The sequence below is a fragment of the Scyliorhinus canicula genome, chromosome 11 (assembly GCF_902713615.1).
Source record: "Scyliorhinus canicula chromosome 11, sScyCan1.1, whole genome shotgun sequence".
In the NCBI taxonomy this organism is placed as follows: Eukaryota; Metazoa; Chordata; class Chondrichthyes; order Carcharhiniformes; family Scyliorhinidae; genus Scyliorhinus; species Scyliorhinus canicula.
Genome location: NC_052156.1, coordinates 80,926,112 through 80,945,403, shown reverse-complemented (window position 1 = coordinate 80,945,403; position 19,292 = coordinate 80,926,112). Strand labels below are relative to the sequence as shown.

Below are 19,292 nucleotides of genomic sequence, written 5' to 3'. Positions count from 1 at the left end.
ACAGGGCGAACTCCACCTCCACAGGCGCAGGGCTCAGACTAACGCAGCTAAAGGTGGTGCACAGAGCACACCGAACCAGAACCCGAATGAATAGGTTCTTTCCAGAGGTGGAAGACAAGTGTGAATGGTGCAAGGGAGGCCTGGCGGACCATGTTCTGGACCTGCCCAGGCTTGTCGGCTACTAGACAACCTTTTTTGAAGCAATGTCTCAGGCTGTGGGAATGAGGGTGGAGCCATGCCCAAATGTGGCGGTCTTTGGGATCTCAGACCAACCAGATCTCTTCATGGGGAGGGGGGCTGACGCCCTAGAATTAGCCTCCCTGATCGTCTGCTGGAGAATCCTGCTTGACTGGCGATCGGCAGCACCAATCAAGGCTGCAGACTGGCTGTCCGACCTGGAGGAATTTCTCAAACTGGAAAAAATAAAATTTGCCATCCGAGGGTTGGAAGAGAGCTTCCACTGGATGTGGAAGCCGTTCACCAACCTGTTCCAGGACCTGTTAGTAGCCAGCAATCAATAGAGTAAGGGGGAGGAGGGGGTGGGCGAAGACACAAGTGTGTCAAGTGATAAAGATGGAAGGGGTGGAGGGGTGGGGGGGGGGGGGGGGGGGGGCGGTGGAAGGACACATAAGGAGATCGAGAGGGACAAGGGACTGAAACTGTTGATAGACATCTGTAAATACACACCCGGGCCAAACTGGGAACTGCAACAAAGGTACGTTGTCTTTCAAAGGGGTGGTGTCACAGCCACAGCGGGAGGGAAAGCAATTGTATGCAAATATCTGTACTGTCTACCTGCCTTTGTACCTACTTTTATTTCTTGCTCATTGTTGTTTTCCTTTCCTCTGGTTGGCACGGTTATGTAAAGTGTAACATATAACATATGAGTTGTGAAATACAAAATATGAAAACAGAATAAAAACACTTTTAAAGAAAAAGCGTTGGCTAATGGAGCTTTGTTTGATTAAGCAGACTCCCTGTGGAGTTAATTAGATTTAATCTTAGTACGGTGATGTCGTTACTCGGTGGAGTTAAGTATCAGGCATTTTTAGCAAAAGCAGGTCAGTGCAGTTCTGGATGAAGCTGTGACCACAGGTCAGGCAGATTGCTCTCTACAGTTCAGTGAAAAGAGATTAACTGTCTTTAAAGCAGTGCAGACGGGTCTGAGAACATAGGGGTGGGGGAGGAGGGTTGGTTGAAAAAAAGATTAGAAACCGCTTCTGAAGACATACAGCCAGAGTTTCTGCATGGTTCTGACAGGAATCAGATCTTGTCTTTAAAGCAGCATCAAGAGATCTCTCTTTTTCATAACATCTCTGTAAAGCATATGTGCCATTGGTTGTTATAGTGGATTGAGAGCCGAGATGTTTTTTCCCCTTGTTAAGTGGGAATAAAGATAGCAATTAAGGGTATTGTGTTCACTGTATTGAATGGTATTTTTAAGGGGTAATTTTTACCAGTTATTTTCTGGTGTGATGTTAAAGATTTTAATACTGTGTTAGTAATAAAGATTGTTTAATATACCATATCCCTATTTCTTTTTGTAATCACTCCTGGAGCATGGTATCCTGCCGTCACAGTCTTTAGAAAATGACAATAAAATATTGGGGTTTCTGACCCTTGCCACTGGTGTGATCTGCTCTGGGATTGTAAAAGGGCGGGGGAGGTGGAAATGTGTCAGTGAAGAGGCGGGGGGGGGGGGGGGGTTAGGCGAAGAAACACATCAGAGGCTAGAACCCATAGGAGGTGCCCAATGTTGAAATGAGGCTGATGATGGAGACCCCCATTCGCCCACTTCCCAGCTGCGGCCAGAGAAGAGACACATTTCATGCTATTCCCTTGCCCTGGAATGTATGCCTGAGAAATGGCCCAGAAGTAGTCATTAATTGGCCAATGTAGGGCCTCTTTTAGAACAAAACCAACAGGTGGGAAGTGAGGGGGAGGAGAACGAGTGGCCTTGCTGTCCCACTGTAAAATTGGGGAGAGGTCAGTGTGGGCAGGCAAGAGCCCAATGCGAATGTTCTTGAGAGAATTTTCTGGCCTCTCGCCACATACAAACAACATAGAATTCTGTCCATGGTGTCATACTTCCTTCCAATTTCTCTCCTTCCGTATCTTCTCTGGAAAGTAATGACTCATGCTGGGACACAGTCAGAGGTCTTACAACATCACTTCTTACCGTGCCCATCCCAGTCCAACGCTGGCATCTCCACATCAGGGACACAATAAGTTTAAGCAGGAGTTTGGCCAGAACTGTGATTTCTGCAGCTATTCTCCTGATCCTTCACTGTGCCTTCAGTGGGAGATCAGTAAATCTGGAGAAATAGCGTAAGCAGACTTTCACACAATTTTTGCAGAATTTCAGTTCTTAGTGTGAATGGTTAGAGCAACTGAGCCGAAATGGACAGTTTTGAGATCCATTTCACAAACATCCTAGTTCTGGGGGATAGCACAGTGGTTAGCACTGTTGTTTCACAGCGCCAGGGTCCCAGATTTGATTCCCGGCTTGGGTCACTGTGCGGAGTCTGCACGGGTTTCCTCTGAGTGCTCCGGATCCTCCCACAAGTCCCGAAAGATGTGTTTGCTAAGTGAATTGGGCATTCTGAATTCTCCCACTGTTTACCTGAACAGGTGCCGGAATGTGACGACTCGGGGCTTTTCACAGTAACGTCATTGCTGTGTTAATTAATTGGAGGCCTCATGCAAAGATTGCTGTATTTCCCTTGCTGGAGTATGTGAGTCATATGTAAAGGCCACATCAAGATTGACAATTATATCTTCAAGAACCTTCCTACAGAAGTATTGATGTATGAGTAATTAGGTACCAACTATAAGCCATATATATCTAATTGGAAGTCTTTTGAACTGCCACTAAGCCCATTCTTTGGGGACATCATTTGTACACATTTCACTGTACTTATTTTCTATTGCAATGAGAACTAACTCAACTTAGCTTTTACTTTTATTACTTATATCATTAATTTATTGTTAGTAAGCCTGTTTGATGGTTAAAGTCCAAAATAAAATCATAAAGTGTTAATTTTCTCCTCTTGAAAATGAGAAACAACCCTGACTTCCAATTTCCCAGACACATTATGAACGCTACCTGATAATCAGGCAATAAAAATACTCCCTCAAGAATAGAGATGTAGAGCTTACCTCTTGAAATACAGGTCAAAGGCAAGTAGAAGAAAAATAACAAAAACACAAAACTAAGCTCTGGAGTTATTACAATATCAATGAGGCCATTAGCGTACATACCTTCATCAGGTAAAGAGGGGGCTGAGAGGAGCTCGGCACTATCAATTCTGTCTTCTTCATACAAAAGAATCTTAGCCAGTAATTTCTTTTTGTGAGGGTTTATCTTGATACTTGAGGCAGTCAACATTTCTGTTGCAAACCAAATATACAGAGAAAATTAAGTGCTGCAACAGAACTGCGTGGGGTGATTAATATCAGAGACAATGCACCACTCCTGCTCCCGAGCCTGAATTATAAACGGTTATGTATTCATATGCCTTGTCTTCAAGTATTGAATATTATGATGAAAGCAACAAGTTAAGGTGATTATTCACTTAGTGGTTTAAAAAAAAGTGTTATCTGACTGACTTGATAGTCTAACGGAATTAAATACATTTTTTAGTTTGGACACTTTATCAACATCAAAAACTTCCAAACCAGGCATAATTAGTTCGGTACAGTGCAAATGCTATTTCTACTCTGCTTGTCGAGCAGTCTTAGCTCATGCAGTGCTTACTTTATGCAGCCTATTAAGTAGTTTCTGAGCTAATATGGCTTAGATTAGATCGAGTACAAAATATCTGCTACACAGGTTCCAAGAAGGACCCATGAATGGTAGTGAATAAAAGCATCCATAAGAATCACTGCATCTAATGCCCTCTGGGTTGATATGCTGCAAAACTCAGTTCACCTAGAATCTTTACAGCGAGCCGATAGAGGCAATCTGATTTTCAGCTGGCTGATGGGTAGTTAGTCCCCAGAAGTCACAGAGGTGCACATGCCATTGTACTCCACCACCCAGTATAGCACATCATTTCCATCTCCAATATTTTCCTTTTGTTTTCTGGAGTGTGACAGCTTCCTTCTGCTGGACTCAGCTGATAGTCTGCAGCCATGCCTGGTTCTTACTGTTGGCAGGAAAACATTTTGGCTAATGTGGTGTAATATGTAATGTTTAAACAGTACATGCTGATGTAAATGATATCACCTAAGACATGGCATCATTTGTGTGCAATGTTATCATGACATATATCTTTACTGGCTTTAACCAGATGGCTATCTGGTGATCTTTGGTAAAAGAGGCAGACATGAATGTTGGATTAAAATGAGCTGAAGCAGAGTTGTGTTGATCCCTAACCCCCACCACGGTTAAACATCACATTAATACTTATTACTTTGGCTTACTTAGATGATATACAGGAAGGCCACTGCGATTCATGGAACTGTGTCCCAATGCAAGGCCTTCAGGAGGAAAATAGTGTGAAAATACTTTTTAAATATGTATGCAAAAATGTTTGGCTTTATAATGTTGGACACTACCTGGACTTGTACTTTCAGGCACTCCCAGTTGACATCCCGCAGACGATGTTGGATGCTTAAGCGCACATGTTGCTCCACCATATGGCTCATTTTCATGCAAACTTTGGCAAGAAGCGCACCATGAGGGGAATTTCGAGTTTTCAGATTCTGAATTGATATTCAGTCTGTCTTGCAAAAGAGAATCACCAGGGTTATAACAGCAAAGCTTTCTGGCAGGGTCAGTGTCACTGGCTTCTTTATAGTTGTTAGGATTAACTGTTTCATCTTTTGAGTCTGGATGGAATTCCCAAGCACCATTTGGTGCAGCATCAGAGTAGTCAAATGGGGTACAAAGCTTATCTGAGACATGGCTTCTTGCTGAAGACAATTCTTGAACAAAGTTACTACTCTTCTCCACAGTTTCCTGGCAGGCTTTACGATTGTCTGTATTGGTACACATTGAACTGCCTTCAGTTCCCTGGGACCATGAGCTGGAGTCACTACAAACACACTTGGATTTAATATTGCACATTTCACACGATGATTGCCCATGAGATGCAGGCACAGGGTCATGACAAAAATACTCTGACTCATCTGATTCACATGGTATATTCGGCAACTTTGCATCTAGCAGTTGTAGGGAGCTTTCTGGCAAGCCTCTGAAATTGCTCGAGTCCTGGGATTGTGAAGACTTTATGCAGTATTTGGGAGCTAGCAAAGAATAATGGACCTCTGTATTTTCCTGTGGGCATAAAGCCAATTGATTTAATTTGCATGAAATGTCTTCTACCTCCTCAGGACAGTTGTGCATATTTTCTTGCACATCTTGACTTTTTACCTGATGCTCAAGACTCTCCAGCATTGAATACACCTGTAAAAAACGCAGAATACGTGTCAAATTACCACAGTGAAGCATTATACTCATGAATGTGAAGGCTGTCAGTACAGAGGAATGAAATACATTTTCTGTTGCATCAATCACTGGCAAAATAATGGTTAATCTACCGTGTCTCTAATGTAAACTTGGCAAAATGCCTTGGCTGTGTGAATGTTTCTGTTTCCTCCAGCCATGAATCCAATCAGAGATTACCCTTGCCCTGCTAGAACTCAGTGGAGTTAAACACAAAAACGAACATTTTATTACAAAAGAGGTTGAATCAAAGTCATTCTTGCAACTGATAACATTTGTGACAATACAGATTTCTTCCCATCAGGGTTGTGTACATGCTTTGAAACTCAAACACATGTACATGTTGCCAAACTTGAATATTTTCCATGAAACAGTTCAATTGGGCATCATTTTAAAATTTAAGAAACAACATTTTGCTTCAATCATTTTGCCTGGACTAGATTTGAAGTTGACGACGTACTGGGGAGGCGTGGGCGTTCTGGTAGTGCACAGGAAACCTGGAAGTAAGTGCAGCTCTTTGTCGGTGGCATTTTATTTTTAAAAATATTTTTATTCAAGGCTTTTCAACAAAAATATAAATGTACAAAATATCAAAGAACAACCAAAGAGCATCAGAAGAACATCACATCAACCCAACAAACAACCTCAACCCTCCAGCTCCCCCGAACACGGACCTCCAACCATGTCCTGCCTTCCCCGTTTTAACCCCCTTAACCCCCACCCCACTGAGCCCTCAATCCTCCTTGAAGAATTCGATAAACGGTTTCCACTTCTGAGTGAACCCTTCTATCGACCCCCTTCTACCGATCAAGTGCGAACTTGATCTTCTCCCACTGCAGGAATTCTGCCACGTCGCTCACCTACAACCCTGCCTTTGGTGGCTCAGTGTTCCTTCACCATAACAAAATCTATCTCTGGAATATCAGGGAGGCAAAGGCCAATACGTCAATACATTACATCCCCCCCCCCCCCCCCCCCCCCCCCCCCCCCCCCCGGCACTTCCAGGTCTTCCAACACCAATGATCGTCACCTCCGGACTTGGGGGCACCCTCACCCCCTGAACCTCGGACATAGCATCTGAGAACCTCTGCCAGAACCCCTTCAATCTTGGACACGCCCAAACATGTGGATGTGATTCGCAGCCCCCCCCCCCCCCCCCAACCGCGGAGTGCCGACACCAATCCTCCACCCCCTTAAAAAACCTGCTTATCCTCGCCATGTTGGCCCTATGCACCACTTTAAACTGGATGAGGCTTAACCTCACACATGACGAGGACTCATTCGCAAAGCCTCAGCCCATGTCCCGGCCCCTACCTCCTCTCCCAACTCCTCCTCCCATTTGCACCTAACATCCTCCATCAGGGCTCCTTCCCACTCCATCAGTTCCTTGTAAATATTCAACACCTTCCCCTCCTCTATTTCGTCCTCTAACAGAAGCTTATCTTGCAACACCAGAGGCGGCAACCCCAGGAAAGACGGCAGCCCTCTCCTCACAATATCCCAAACCTGCAGGTACCTAAACCCATTCTTCTTAGGAAGCTCATACAATTACTTCAACTCCTCCAGCCCCGTGAATTTGCCCCTATAAACAGGTCCCCGAAGTACTCATTCCCCGCCTGCTACCACGTATCCTCGTATCCAATCTCCCCGCCACAAACCTATGGTTATCACAAATAGACGTCCGCACCGACATGCCATCATTTTTACTGTCTGCACCCGCACTGCCAGTCAAAGGCAAAATATCCCACCTATTAAAATCTGTCTTTGGACTTCCACTGGCGACTATGAAGGAGTAGGTTGCACATTTGGTGGCTCCCGCTCGGGTCAGACCGTGATCTTTTCCCCCGATTTTTTATCGGGCCTGATTTGGTAAATTGATGATAGAGGCAATTGTGGATTCCTACATCGGTGCATGGAGAGGCAAGAAGTGCTCGCAAAGGAAGAAATAGATGAATAGAGTAGGCTTGGGCTGAAGCTGCAGCGGGAGAAAGCATGGCGGACGGCCGGAGTCCTGGCTTGTCGACCCAGTGGTCAATGGAGCAGCTGATGCAGATTATTCAGGAGGGCGTCACCAATCAGAAGCAGGAATGCTTGGACCCGATTAAAGAATTGATTGCGCGGCTGGAACTTAGATTGGATGCCCAAGATCGGGCGATCCAGAAAGTAGAGAAGGCGCTGGCTGAGCAGGAGGAACATCAAGCTGCGATGGCTTTGGAGGTGGGGATGCTGAGAGACCAGCAGAAAGGCTCCTAGAGAAGGTGGAGGACCTAGAGAATAGGTCCCGCCGGCAGAACTTGAGAATCGTCAGTCTCCCGGAGGGGTCCGAGGGAGCGGACACTGGGGCATACATAGCGGGCATGTTCGAGAAGTTGCTGAGGGATGGGACGTTCTCCCGACCCTTGGAGGTGGACAGGGCTGACCGCTCGCGAGGAAGCTGCGAGTGGGGGAGTACCCAAGGGTAATGGTGGTGAGATTCCACAGGTACTTGGACAAGGAGTGGTGGGCCAGGCAGACATGGAGTTGTAAATGGGAGAACAGTATCCTGCGGATCTATCAGTATCTGAGTGCAGAGGTGGCCAGGAGAAGAGCGGGGTTCAATCAGATAAAGTCGACCCTTTTTAAGAGAAAGGTGAAGTTTGGACTGCTGTATCCGGCCCGTCTCTGGGTCATGTATGAGGAGCAACATTTTTATTTTGAGTTGTCCGAGGAAGCGATGGACGTCTCTAGAAGGAAAGGACTGGTGGCGGACTGAGGACTTTGAACTTTGCTGCAATTCTCACGTTAAAAAAAGTTTCTTGTTTTCCTTTTTTGGGACGTTATTTGTAATGCCTTCTGTATTGATTTGGGGCCTATTGCAGAGCTGAGTGAGTTAAGGTTTACATTTGCACTGATGGGGGATGGAGTTGTGTTTGTTAGATGCTGGATCTTCTATTTGATCTTTTCTTTGTTTATCTTTTTTTTAGGGCAATTGTGTTGGGGCTGCTTTTCTTTTGAATATGTACATCTGAGCGGGGGGGGGGGTAGGGTGGGGAGGGAACAATTGGTGGGAGAATGTCTGGCGCCATGGGCGGGGGTCACCAACCTGGGCGGGCTAGCTAACGGAAGCGCAGTGGGGGGTGAGCAGATGTTATGAGCAGATTTGGGCAGCCGAGAGTGAAGGAGTTCTCCTTCTACTCACACTGCGTAAAGTGTATAAACTCCCGGATTGATGTTTTTATTTTGAACAGGGCTCTACTGACGGGGGTAGTGGACACGGGGTGTTCAGCCACCACAATCTCAGATCATGCTCCGCACTGGGTTGACCTACAGGTTAGCAGGGAGAGTAGCCAGCGCCCGCGGTGGAGGCTGGACGTGGGACTTTTAGCTGACGAAGAGGTGTGCGGGCGGCTGAGGAAATGTATTCAGAACTACCTGAAAGTCAACAACACGGGTGAAGTTTCGGCGGCGGTGGTCTGGGAGGCATTGAAGGCGGTGGTTAGAAGGGAGCTGATCTCGATACCAGCCCATAGAGAAGGCAGACAGAACAGGACCGACTGATAAAGGAGATATTGCAGGTCAACAGAAGGTATGTGGAGACCCCAGAGACAGGACGGGATGGGAACGACGGAGGCTACAGGCGGAGTTTGGTTTGTTAACTCCAGGGAGGGCCGTAGAGCAGCTGAGGAAGGCAAGGGGAGAGATCTATGAGCATGGGGAGAAGGCCAGCAGAATGCTTGCACAGCAACTGAGAAAGAGGGAGGCAACCAGGGAGATTGGGAAAGTAAGGGACAGAGATGGGACCCTGGTTGGAGATTCAGCAGGGGTGAATAAGGCGTTCAAGGAGTTTTACAGTAGGCTGCATGGGTCGGAACCCCCAGCTGAGCCCGAGGGGATGAGCCACTTTCCAGGGAGGCTGAATTTCCCGAAGGTGGACGGGGGGATTGGTCGAAGGGCTGAGGCCCCGATCGGGTTGGAAGAGATAGCAGAGGGTCTGAAGGCCATGCAATCGGGTAAAGCCCCGGGGCCGGACTCTCAGTGGAGTTTTATAAAACGTTCTCTGGGATATTGGGGCCGTTGTTAATGAGGACATTCAATGAGGCAAGGGAGCGTGGGGTGCTTCCCCCGATGATATCACAGCCACGATCTCATTGATCCTGAAGCGGGACAAGGACCTGGAGCTATGTGGGTCCTACAGGCCGATATTCCTATTGAATATGGACCCAAACTGATGGCCAAAATCCTGTCCTCTAGGATTGAGGACTGTGTTCCGGACGTGATTGGGGAGGACCAGACGGGGTTCGTTAAGGGTAGGCAGTTGGTGGCCAATGTAAGAAGATTGTTAAACGTGATCATGATGCCCCAGAAGGTAGGGGTGTGGAGGTAATGGTCGCAATGGACGCAGAGAAGGCTTTTGATCGGGTGGAATGGAAATATCTGTCGGAGGTACTGGGACAGTTTGGATTTGTGCGGGGCTTTATTGACTGGGTAAAAAAGGGGATGCGGGAGCGGAGGTGGGGGGTGGTGGGGGGGGGGGGGGGGGGGGCTGGCGCTGCCGAACTTTAGTAATTATTATTTGGTGATGAATATAACCATGATCAGGAAGTGGGTGGTGGGGGGAGGGTTGGTATGGGAGAGCGTTGAGGTGGCTTCATGCAAGGGCACCAGTTTGGGGGCATTGGTAACGCCGCCTCTGCCATTCCCGCCAGCATGGTACTCCACCAGCCCCGTGGTGGTGGTGGCCCTGAGGGTCTGGGGGCAATGGAGGAGGCATGTGGGAGCAGAGGCAGCATCGGTGTGGTCTCCAATCTGTAATAATCACTGGTTCGCCCCGGGAAGGATGGATGGAGGGTTTCGGAGATGGCAGAGAGCAGGGATTGAGAGGTTGAGGGATAAGTTTATCGAGGGGAGTTTTTCTAGCATGAGGGAGCTGGAGGAGAAATTTGGATTGGTGAGGGGAAATGAATTCCGGTACCTGCAGGTGCGGGACTTCCTACGCAGGCAGGTCTCCAACTTCCCGCTCCTACCAGCAAGTGGGTACAGGATAGGGTAGTTTCTAGAGTGTGGGTTGGGGAAAGGAGGGTTTCTGACATTTACAAGGAACTCATGGGGTCAGAGGAGACGCAGATTGAGGAGCTAAAGTGCAAGTGGGAAGAGGAGTTGGGAGGAGAGACAGAGGATGGTCTCTGGGAGGACGCGTTGAGTAGAGTCAACGCGTCCACAACATGTGCCAGGCTCAGCCTGATACAATTCAAGGTTGTTCACTGGACCCACATGACAGTGGCCCGGATGAGCAAGTTATTTGGGGTAGAAGGTAAGTGCACAAGGTGTGCAGGAGGGCCAGTGAACCATGCCCATGTATTCTGGGCGTGCCTGAAGCTTAGGGGATTCTGGTAGGGGTTGGCGGAGATCATGTCCAAGGTGTTAAAAACAAGGGTGGCACCGAGTCCAGAGGTGGCGATTCTCGGAGTGACGAAGGACCCGAGAATGCAGGAGGAGAAAGAGGCAGACATTCCAGCCTTTGCTTCCCTGGTAGCCTGGAGACGGATTCTATTAGCTCGGAGGAACCCAACGCCCCTGACAATGGAGACCTGGCTATCGGACATGGCTAGCTTTCTCTGTTTGGAGAAAATCAAGTTCGCCTTGAGAGGGTCACTGTTAGGGTTCACCCGGAGGTGGCAGCCGTTCATCGATTTCTTTGTGGAAAATTAACCGGAGGAAGACGGCTTTTGCACTATGTTTATAAAATCATGTACATTGTTTATTTTGTTGTTGTAAAACCGTAAAATGTTTATTAAAAAAAATCTGTCTTCATCCCCTTCACCAATCATGTCAAGTTCAACCTATGCAGCTAGACCCAGCTCCATGCCACCTAGATACTGAGGTAGCTAAAGCTTGTCCCCACCCTAAACGGCAACTCCCCCGACACCTCCTTTCCTGCCCTCCAGCATTGATCGGGAACACCTCACTCTTTCCCATATTCAATTTATATCCTGAAAACCGGCAAATTCTCCCATAATCCCCATAATCCCTTCAATGCAGCCTAACAGGTCCGAAATATATAACAGATCATCCATGTCTGGCAAAACCCTATGCTCGGCCCCGCCCTCCGCTGCTCAATCCCTCTCCAATACCTCGATGCCTTAAGCACCATTGCCCGAGGGCATTATAATCAGGTTGTGTAACCTCCGGGCATTTGCAGGCAACTGCCTTCCTTTAACAAAACCCTTTCCCTCGTCTCATTATATGTTTGCACCTCGGGTTGGGTTGAGGCAATTAAGATGAATGTATTGCTGCGATTTTCGTTCATTTTTCATCAAAGGCGTTTTTTAAGGAAGTAGAAAAGATGGTTACCTCGTTTATTCGGGGTGGGGTAAAGTGGCGAGGATTAGAACATAAGAACATAAGAACTAGGAGCAGGAGTAGGCCATCTGGCCCCTCGAGCCTGCTCCGCCATTCAATTAGATCATGGCTGATCTTTTGTGGACTCAGCTCCACTTTCCGGCCCGAACACCATAACCCTTAATCCCTTTATTCTTCAAAAAACTATCTATCTTTACCTTAAAAACATGTAATGAAGGAGCCTCAACTGCTTCACTGGGCAAGGAATTCCATAGATTCACAACCCTTTGGGTGAAGAGGTTCCTCCTAAACTCAGTCCTAAATCTACTTCCCCTTATTTTGAGGCTATGCCCCCTAGTTCTGCTGTCACCCGCCAGTGGAAACAACCTGCCCGCATCTATCCTATCTATTCCCTTCATAATTTTAAATGTTTCTATAAGATCCCCCCTCATCCTTCTAAATTCCAACGAGTACAGTCCCAGTCTACTCAACCTCTCCTCATAATCCAACCCCTTCAGCTCTGGGATTAACCTAGTGAATCTCCTCTGCACACCCTCCAGTGCCAGTACGTCCTTTCTCAAGTAAGGAGACCAAAACTGAACACAATACTCCAGGTGTGGCCGCACTAACACCTTATACAATTGCAACATAACCTCCCTAGTCTTAAACTCCATCCCTCTAGCAATGAAGGACAAAATTCCATTTGCCTTCTTAATCACCTGCACTTGTAAACCAACCTTCTGTGACTCATGCACTAGCACACCCAAGTCTCTCTGAACAGCGGCATGCTTTAATATTTTATCGTTTAAATAATAATCCCGTTTGCTGTTATTCCTACCAAAATGGATAACCTCACATTTGTCAACATTGTATTCCATCTGCCAGACCCGAGCCCATTCACTTAACCTATCCAAATCCCTCTGCAGACTTCCAGTATCCTCTGCACTTTTCGCTTTACCACTCATCTTAGTGTCATCTGCAAACTTGGACACATTGCCCTTGGTCCCCAACTCCAAATCATCAATGTAAATTGTGAACAATTGTGGGCCCAACACGGATCCCTGAGGGACACCACTAGCTACTGATTGCCAACCAGAGAAACACCCATTTATCCCAACTTAAGGTGCTGTTGCAGAGAGGACGGCAGTCATGGGGGTTGGGTCTCCACAATTTATTGTATTATTACTGTGCGGAGAATTCTGAGAAGGTGAGGGGCTGGGTTAGCGGGGGGGGGGGGGGGGGGTGGATCCCAGTTTAGATTGGAGGAAAGTCTGCAGGGGAATCCAGTAGTAGGGGAGATGCTGAAGATCTGCAGGCAGTTGTGCCAACACTTCAGGTTGTGGGTGGGGTCAAGGGAAATGCCGATTTGAGGGAATCATAGATTTGAGGGTGGAAGGTAGGATGGGAATTTTCGGAGATGGGTGGAGAGGGGAGTTAGAGTATTAAATGATTTGTTTCTGGGAGGCCGGTTTACGAAGTTGGAGGAACTGGGGGAGAAATATGGGTTGGGGCAGGGGGAGATGTTTAGGTATACACAGGTCCGAACTTTTTCCAGGAAGGAGGTACAGAGCTTTCCGATGGCGCCGGCTCCCACATTGTTGGAAGAGATATTGACAACAGGGGGAATGGAGAAGGGGTGGTGTCGGCGATTTATGGGGTGATTCTGGGGAAGATAAGGAATCGCTGGAGAGGATTAAGGCGAAGTGGGAGGAAGAGTTGTGGGAGGATATTGAGGAGGGGTCGTGGTGTCAGGTGCCCCGGAGGGTGAAGGTTGGGGCTGATACAGTTGAAGGTGGTGTATAGAGTGCACCTCACAAGGCGAGGATGAGCCGACTTTTTGAGAGGGTGGAGGATGTTTGTGAACGATATGGGGAGGGGCCCACCAATCACATTCATATATTTTGGTCCTGTCCAAAACTGGAGGGGTACTGGAGGGAGGTCTTCAGGGTAATCTCAAAGGTGGTGCACATGAGACTCGAACCGGTACCCTAGAAGCCATATTCAGGATGTTGGATCGGCCAGGGTTGGAAGCGGATGTGGAGAGAGATGTCTTGGCCTTCACCTCGCTAATCGCCCGAAGGCGGATTCTGTTGGGGTGGAGGTCGGCCTCTCCACCCTGTGCCTCGGCGTGGCGGGGGTCCTGCTGGAGTTCCGAACGCTCGAGAAAGTAAAGTTTGAGTTGAGGGGGAGGATGGAAGGGTTTTACAACTCATGGGCCTTGTTCATCATGCATTTTCATGAATTGGAAGACATCGAACATTAGGGGGGGTTGGGAATGTACAAGTTATTGATGATTCTTTTTCATTGGTGTTTTGTATTCAAAATGTTGGAAGCTGTTTGAGGGTAGGTGGGATAAGGGGATTGTTGGCTGGGGGATTGCCATTGTATTTGTTGTTATTGTTGATTATTGGTTGTAAATGTTGTTAAAAATGTGAAAAGGGAGAATAAAAATATTGATAAAAAAATAAAAATTATATGTTCGCACCAACAGTGGCCCCAGCTCTGCCACAAACCTCTTATAAACTTCACTGGGAACCCGTCTGGACCCAGAGCCTTCCCTGCCTGCATCGCCCCCATGCCATCCATCACCTCCCACTGTCCAATCGGCGCCTCCAGGCCCTGCACCTACCCCTCCTCCGCCTTGGGAAACTCCAATCCACCCAGGAAACAGCTCATCCCCTCTTCCCCTTCAGGGGCTCTGACTCATGAAGCCTCCTATAGAAGGCCTCAAATACCCCATTCCCCCCCTCCGGGTCCATCATCACCTTACCCCCTTCATCCCTCACTCTACCGATCTCTTTTGCTACTACCTGCTTCCTACTTGCCTTCTCCCCGTACTCTTACACTGCTCCTCTAGCCCTCCTAACGGTCCCACTGCCTTCCCCATCGACACTAACCCAAACTCCATCTGGAGCCTCCGTCTCCCCTTCAACAAACCCACCTCCGGCGCCACCGAGTACCTCCTACCACCCTCAAGATTTCATCAAACAACTTTGCACTCGCCTCCCACTCCACCCTCTCCCTGTGCGCCAAATCAAAATAACCTTCCCTCTAACTTCAGCCTTAAGCGCCTCCCACATCATGGCAGCTCTAACCTCCACGTAGTCGTAAATGGCAACCCTCACCCCCTCATCCGCCAACAGCCCACATCCAACCTCCATTGCGGTTATTGAGCCTCCCCCCTAACCACCCGCAAATCCAAGCGATGCGGTGGATGGTCAGAGACCAAGGGCTGGATTCTCCGGTCGCTGACGCCGAAATCACATCCGGCGAACGGCCCGAAGAATCCAAGTTTCCAACAGAATCAGGGTGGCATGGCTTTGTGATGCTCCGCCCCATCCAAAGCGGTGTACTCGCAGAGTACGCTGTGCCACGTATCGACGGCCTCAGGACATTGCCTGAGGCCCACCCCTGATGCTCTGCCACCGACCGGCTGAGTTCCTGATGGCGTGGGACACGTTTGGACTCAGTCCAGCGCCGCCATAGTTGAGGGAGGTCCGATCCGCAGGCAGGGGGGGGGACATTATTTGGGGTTGGGGGCACTGTGGGGGGGAGGGGTGGTCCTGGGGTCGCGAGCCAGGCGAGGGGAGGGGGAGAGAATCGCCGGGTCCATGGCTGCGCATGCACACGCGGGTGCCTCCGCCAATGTTTGTGGATGTCTCCTCAATCCCCCCAGATGACTGTCACGTGAGAGTTTCTCAAACTCTATTCCCAAAAACACACTGTGTAAAATCTTCTCTCATAAATATGCTTTGCCTCAGCGGTTTGCATTCCAAAATTCAGATTGTCCAATTGACACTATTGAACATAGCTTCGCAGCATTTTCAACAGTAAATTCAGTCCAGGATTTCACACCAAGCCCTAAAGGATCTATTTGTATTGACTGCTGTGCAAACTTTAAGTCTCGATTCCCAGAATATATTAAAATGGTATCAGACGTTTGTTTTGCCTTTGAAGGCTGCTGTACCACTTTAAATCAGGTTACTGCAATTGTCTCTTTAACTCAGAGCATTTTAATTACTCTTCCGAACATTACCTTGGTTTCTGTTTACTTAACTCCAGACATCTTGGAAATGTCTCTGCATTTCTCTAGTTCCCTTAACCTGCTGCTCTTCAGACCTCTGCACTTATTTTCTTAACTATTACTTTAGGGTATGGCTTTTCTTCCAGCAAGTCTGAGAGAGATATACCCTCTCTAGCTTTCTGAACCAACTGCTTCCAGCAGAGCTATGAAAGTTGTATTCTCTCTCACTACCTATGTTCAACTACAATCAAATTAGCTAAACTAAAACTTAAAAGCTTGTCTACCGCGCCAAGCCCCAGTTGCTTCATAGCCACTGCTTGTTTATTTATTCTTCACACTGTAGCCCTCTCTTTTTAAAAAATAAATTTAGATTACCCAATTTTTTCTTCCAACGAAGGGGCAATTTAGCGTGGCCAATCCACCTAACCTGCACATCTTTAGGTTGTGGGGGTGAAACCCATGCAGACACTGGGAGAATGTGCAAACTCCACATGGTCAGCGACCCAGGGCCGGGATCGAACCCAGGTTCTCAGTGTTGTAGGCAGCAGTGCTAACCACTGCGCCACCATGCCACCCTGTAGCCCTCTCTAAGCAAAATAGAAACACAATTAGAACTTAACCAACCCCCACACATACACCTTTGTCCAGCATGAACCTAACTATAGGCTTTAAACTCCCAGGCACAGAAGCATTAAATTAAACCCACTTAAAATTATAACTTATTTCTAATGTTTACCAATACAAATTTAAATCCCTTAAAACTACCTTCATTTTCCTAACAGCAGCATATGATTTCATTTAGTTGCTTCTCAGACTGTGGGTTGATGGATTGTTCCATCACACTACTGATTTTCATATGTAACCTGTTCTGCAATATTTGAAGTTCTGTCACGAGCACTTCACTGTTCAACTCTCTGGCAGTGCACAGTACAATTGCACAGATCCATAGTCACACCAGGATCAGGGCAGCCTTCCTGGTACATGCAGAAAATAATTGGAATTTAGTTGGGCTACTCCTCGAGATGGTCATGGGACAGTAAGGTCTGCTGTTTCCATGACTGCTGTATTTGTACTCTTCCATAGGAAACCAAAAATTGAAAACTAAATCATTGGCTGCAGAAATCCCTTTGACTATCTTCTTATTTAGTTTAGGTTTTAGATATTCTTGAGCACAGCACGATGGTGCAGTGGTTAGCACTGTTGCCTCATGGCGCAAAGGTCCCAGGTTCGGTCCGGGCCCTGGGTCACTGTCCGTATGGAGTTTGCACATTCTCCCGTAGGGGCTGGTTTAGCTCACAAGGCTAAATCGCTGGCTTTTAAAGCAGACCAAGCAGGCCAGCAGCACGGTTCGATTCCCGTACCAGCCTCCCCGGACAGGCGCCGGAATGTGGCGGCTAGGGGCTTTTCACAGTAACTTCATTGAAGCCTACTCGTGACAATAAGCGATTTTCATTTCATTTTCATTGTGTGGGTTTCGCTCCCACAACCCAAAAGTGCAGGATTGGCCACGTTAAATTGTCCCTTGATTGGAAAAAATGAATTGGGTACTCTAAATTTATGAAAAAAAGAGGTATTTTTGAATGCCCTCACTAAAAAGACCCAATGCAATGCAGAAACTGCACTTCCCCCAACTGTCACTTCAGGAAGCACGCAGTGTTTGGTATTCAAAGCCGGTTTAAGAAGAGGTACAGTGTAATGTGCATTTGTTCTATGCAGCCTCACCAGTGTCAGCACCATGTAGAAATGTGCTTGTGGCCAGGATTTGAACACTGGCTGGAGCTCTCTGAAAAAGGCAGTGGGAAACCTGGCACTCACAGTAATCATGAGGCTGCTTTCTGCCTCCCGACGTTCAATTGTCAAAGACTCCGATCTGGACAGCTCCTTCAAAGCGAAATTGGTCAGTTTTTCACCACTGGTTTGTCCAAATGTTTAATATTATCTCGTATTATTCGTGTCACAGCCTTTAGTAAGACCGAACATTGTTTTGCCAGCGATCTGATTTCTATTTTTTAAATAAGTTTAGAATATCCGATTAATTTTTTCCAATTAATTTAGCGTGGCCAATCCACCAACTCTGCACATCTTTGGGTTGTGGGGGCGAAACCCACACAAACACAGGGAGAATGTGCAAACTCCACACAAACAGTGACTCAGGACCGGGATTGAACCTGGACCTTGGCGCCGTGAGGCAGTAGTGCTAACCACTGCACCACCGTGCTGCCTGATTTCTTAATATACCTTCGATAGAATGCAAGAACGATTTTATGATTGATGCTTTCTAGTTTTCATCGTGCCTTAAATAATCTTATTTTAACAAATTCATCTTCATCTGAAAACAAGTTCATAACCATGCTCAATGAGTATTCCATTTAGTTACTGTTCCTATCCACAATGTCCCAACCCTTAATAATTTTCTGCACCTTTTTCAAACTATTCCATAATCTCTTCTGTCCCAATAAGTCTTTCTTCATATTGATCAATGTATTTTATTTACCTCTTTCATCTCCAGTCTCTTCTTTTTAATGCACTGACAGGTGATAACAGCAAACCTAACTGCAAAGCGTAGGAGGAGAGGGCCACCCTTGGTATCCAAGTAGTTCTGACAAATGTTGTATGCAGTTTTCTCTAGATCTACAGCAGTTTTTGTTGGCTTTTCTGTCTCGAGCTCTCCCAGCACAAGATCTTTCTGTTCAGCACAAAAATGATGAGAGCATGTAATATTATATAATGAAAGTTTTAAACATTCACAAATATATTTAAGCCTTTTGGACTTATAAAGGGAAAAGTGTCAGGGCTAAGGAGTAGCACAGTGTCAAGATCGAACATTTTAGGTCACAAGAATCAAGGTGCCACTACAAAGCCAAAGCATCAATAAAGACTTCAAAGTCATATGCAGGTGAGCATCATCTCTAGTGGGTTAATCAGACTGAAGTGTATGTGCACATACAAATGGAAATATTGACATATAAATGCAGGCAAGCCACCACCACAAGATTATAGTTTCATTGGAGGGAGGGGAAAGATTCAGAGAGGTAAAAGTTCAAAAACTCTCAGGAAAGGCTGACATAAATAAAAGGGCCAACGAATAACAAGGCGTTGAAATAGATTATTAGAGGATTTGTGATACTACACACACACATATATATATATATATATACTTACATACATATTACATATATCTTGCTCATCTAATTAGCTAGGAGATGGGATATAGTTAATGCAAAGTACAGTGTGAAGCATTTATTGAATGTCTTCTTACCAGGAATATTGGTTTTCTGCTCTCATCCACTGCTTTGAAGCCAGTTAGAATTTCAGCAAGAACCTGCGATAAGATGACAATGACACTGAAAGCTTTTTTTAAAGAAATATATTGGATTTATATTCTTAATGTTAACAGAATAAGCAACCACACACCAAACAAAGCCAGCCAGCAGGGCTTACATAAACAACTCCACAACCTCAATTGACACTTGGGAAAGCTTTAACCTTTAATCTATACCT

At 46.7% G+C, this 19,292-nt stretch overlaps 1 protein-coding gene across 5 annotated transcripts in view; it reads right to left on the bottom strand.

Moving 5' to 3' along the window:
• Positions 1–19,292, bottom strand: part of LOC119973155 (interleukin-1 receptor-associated kinase-like 2) — a 116,000-nt gene that overhangs the window by 11,824 nt on the left and 84,884 nt on the right. For all 5 annotated transcript variants that reach the window (XM_038810773.1, XM_038810774.1, XM_038810775.1 and 2 more), the window contains 4 exons: positions 19,051–19,113; positions 18,286–18,477; positions 4,561–5,410; positions 3,262–3,390 (listed from right to left, as the gene is read on the bottom strand). In XM_038810773.1, the coding sequence (XP_038666701.1) occupies positions 3,262–3,390; positions 4,561–5,410; positions 18,286–18,477; positions 19,051–19,113 (1,234 nt within the window). The remainder of the gene's footprint in view (positions 1–3,261; positions 3,391–4,560; positions 5,411–18,285; positions 18,478–19,050; positions 19,114–19,292) is intronic.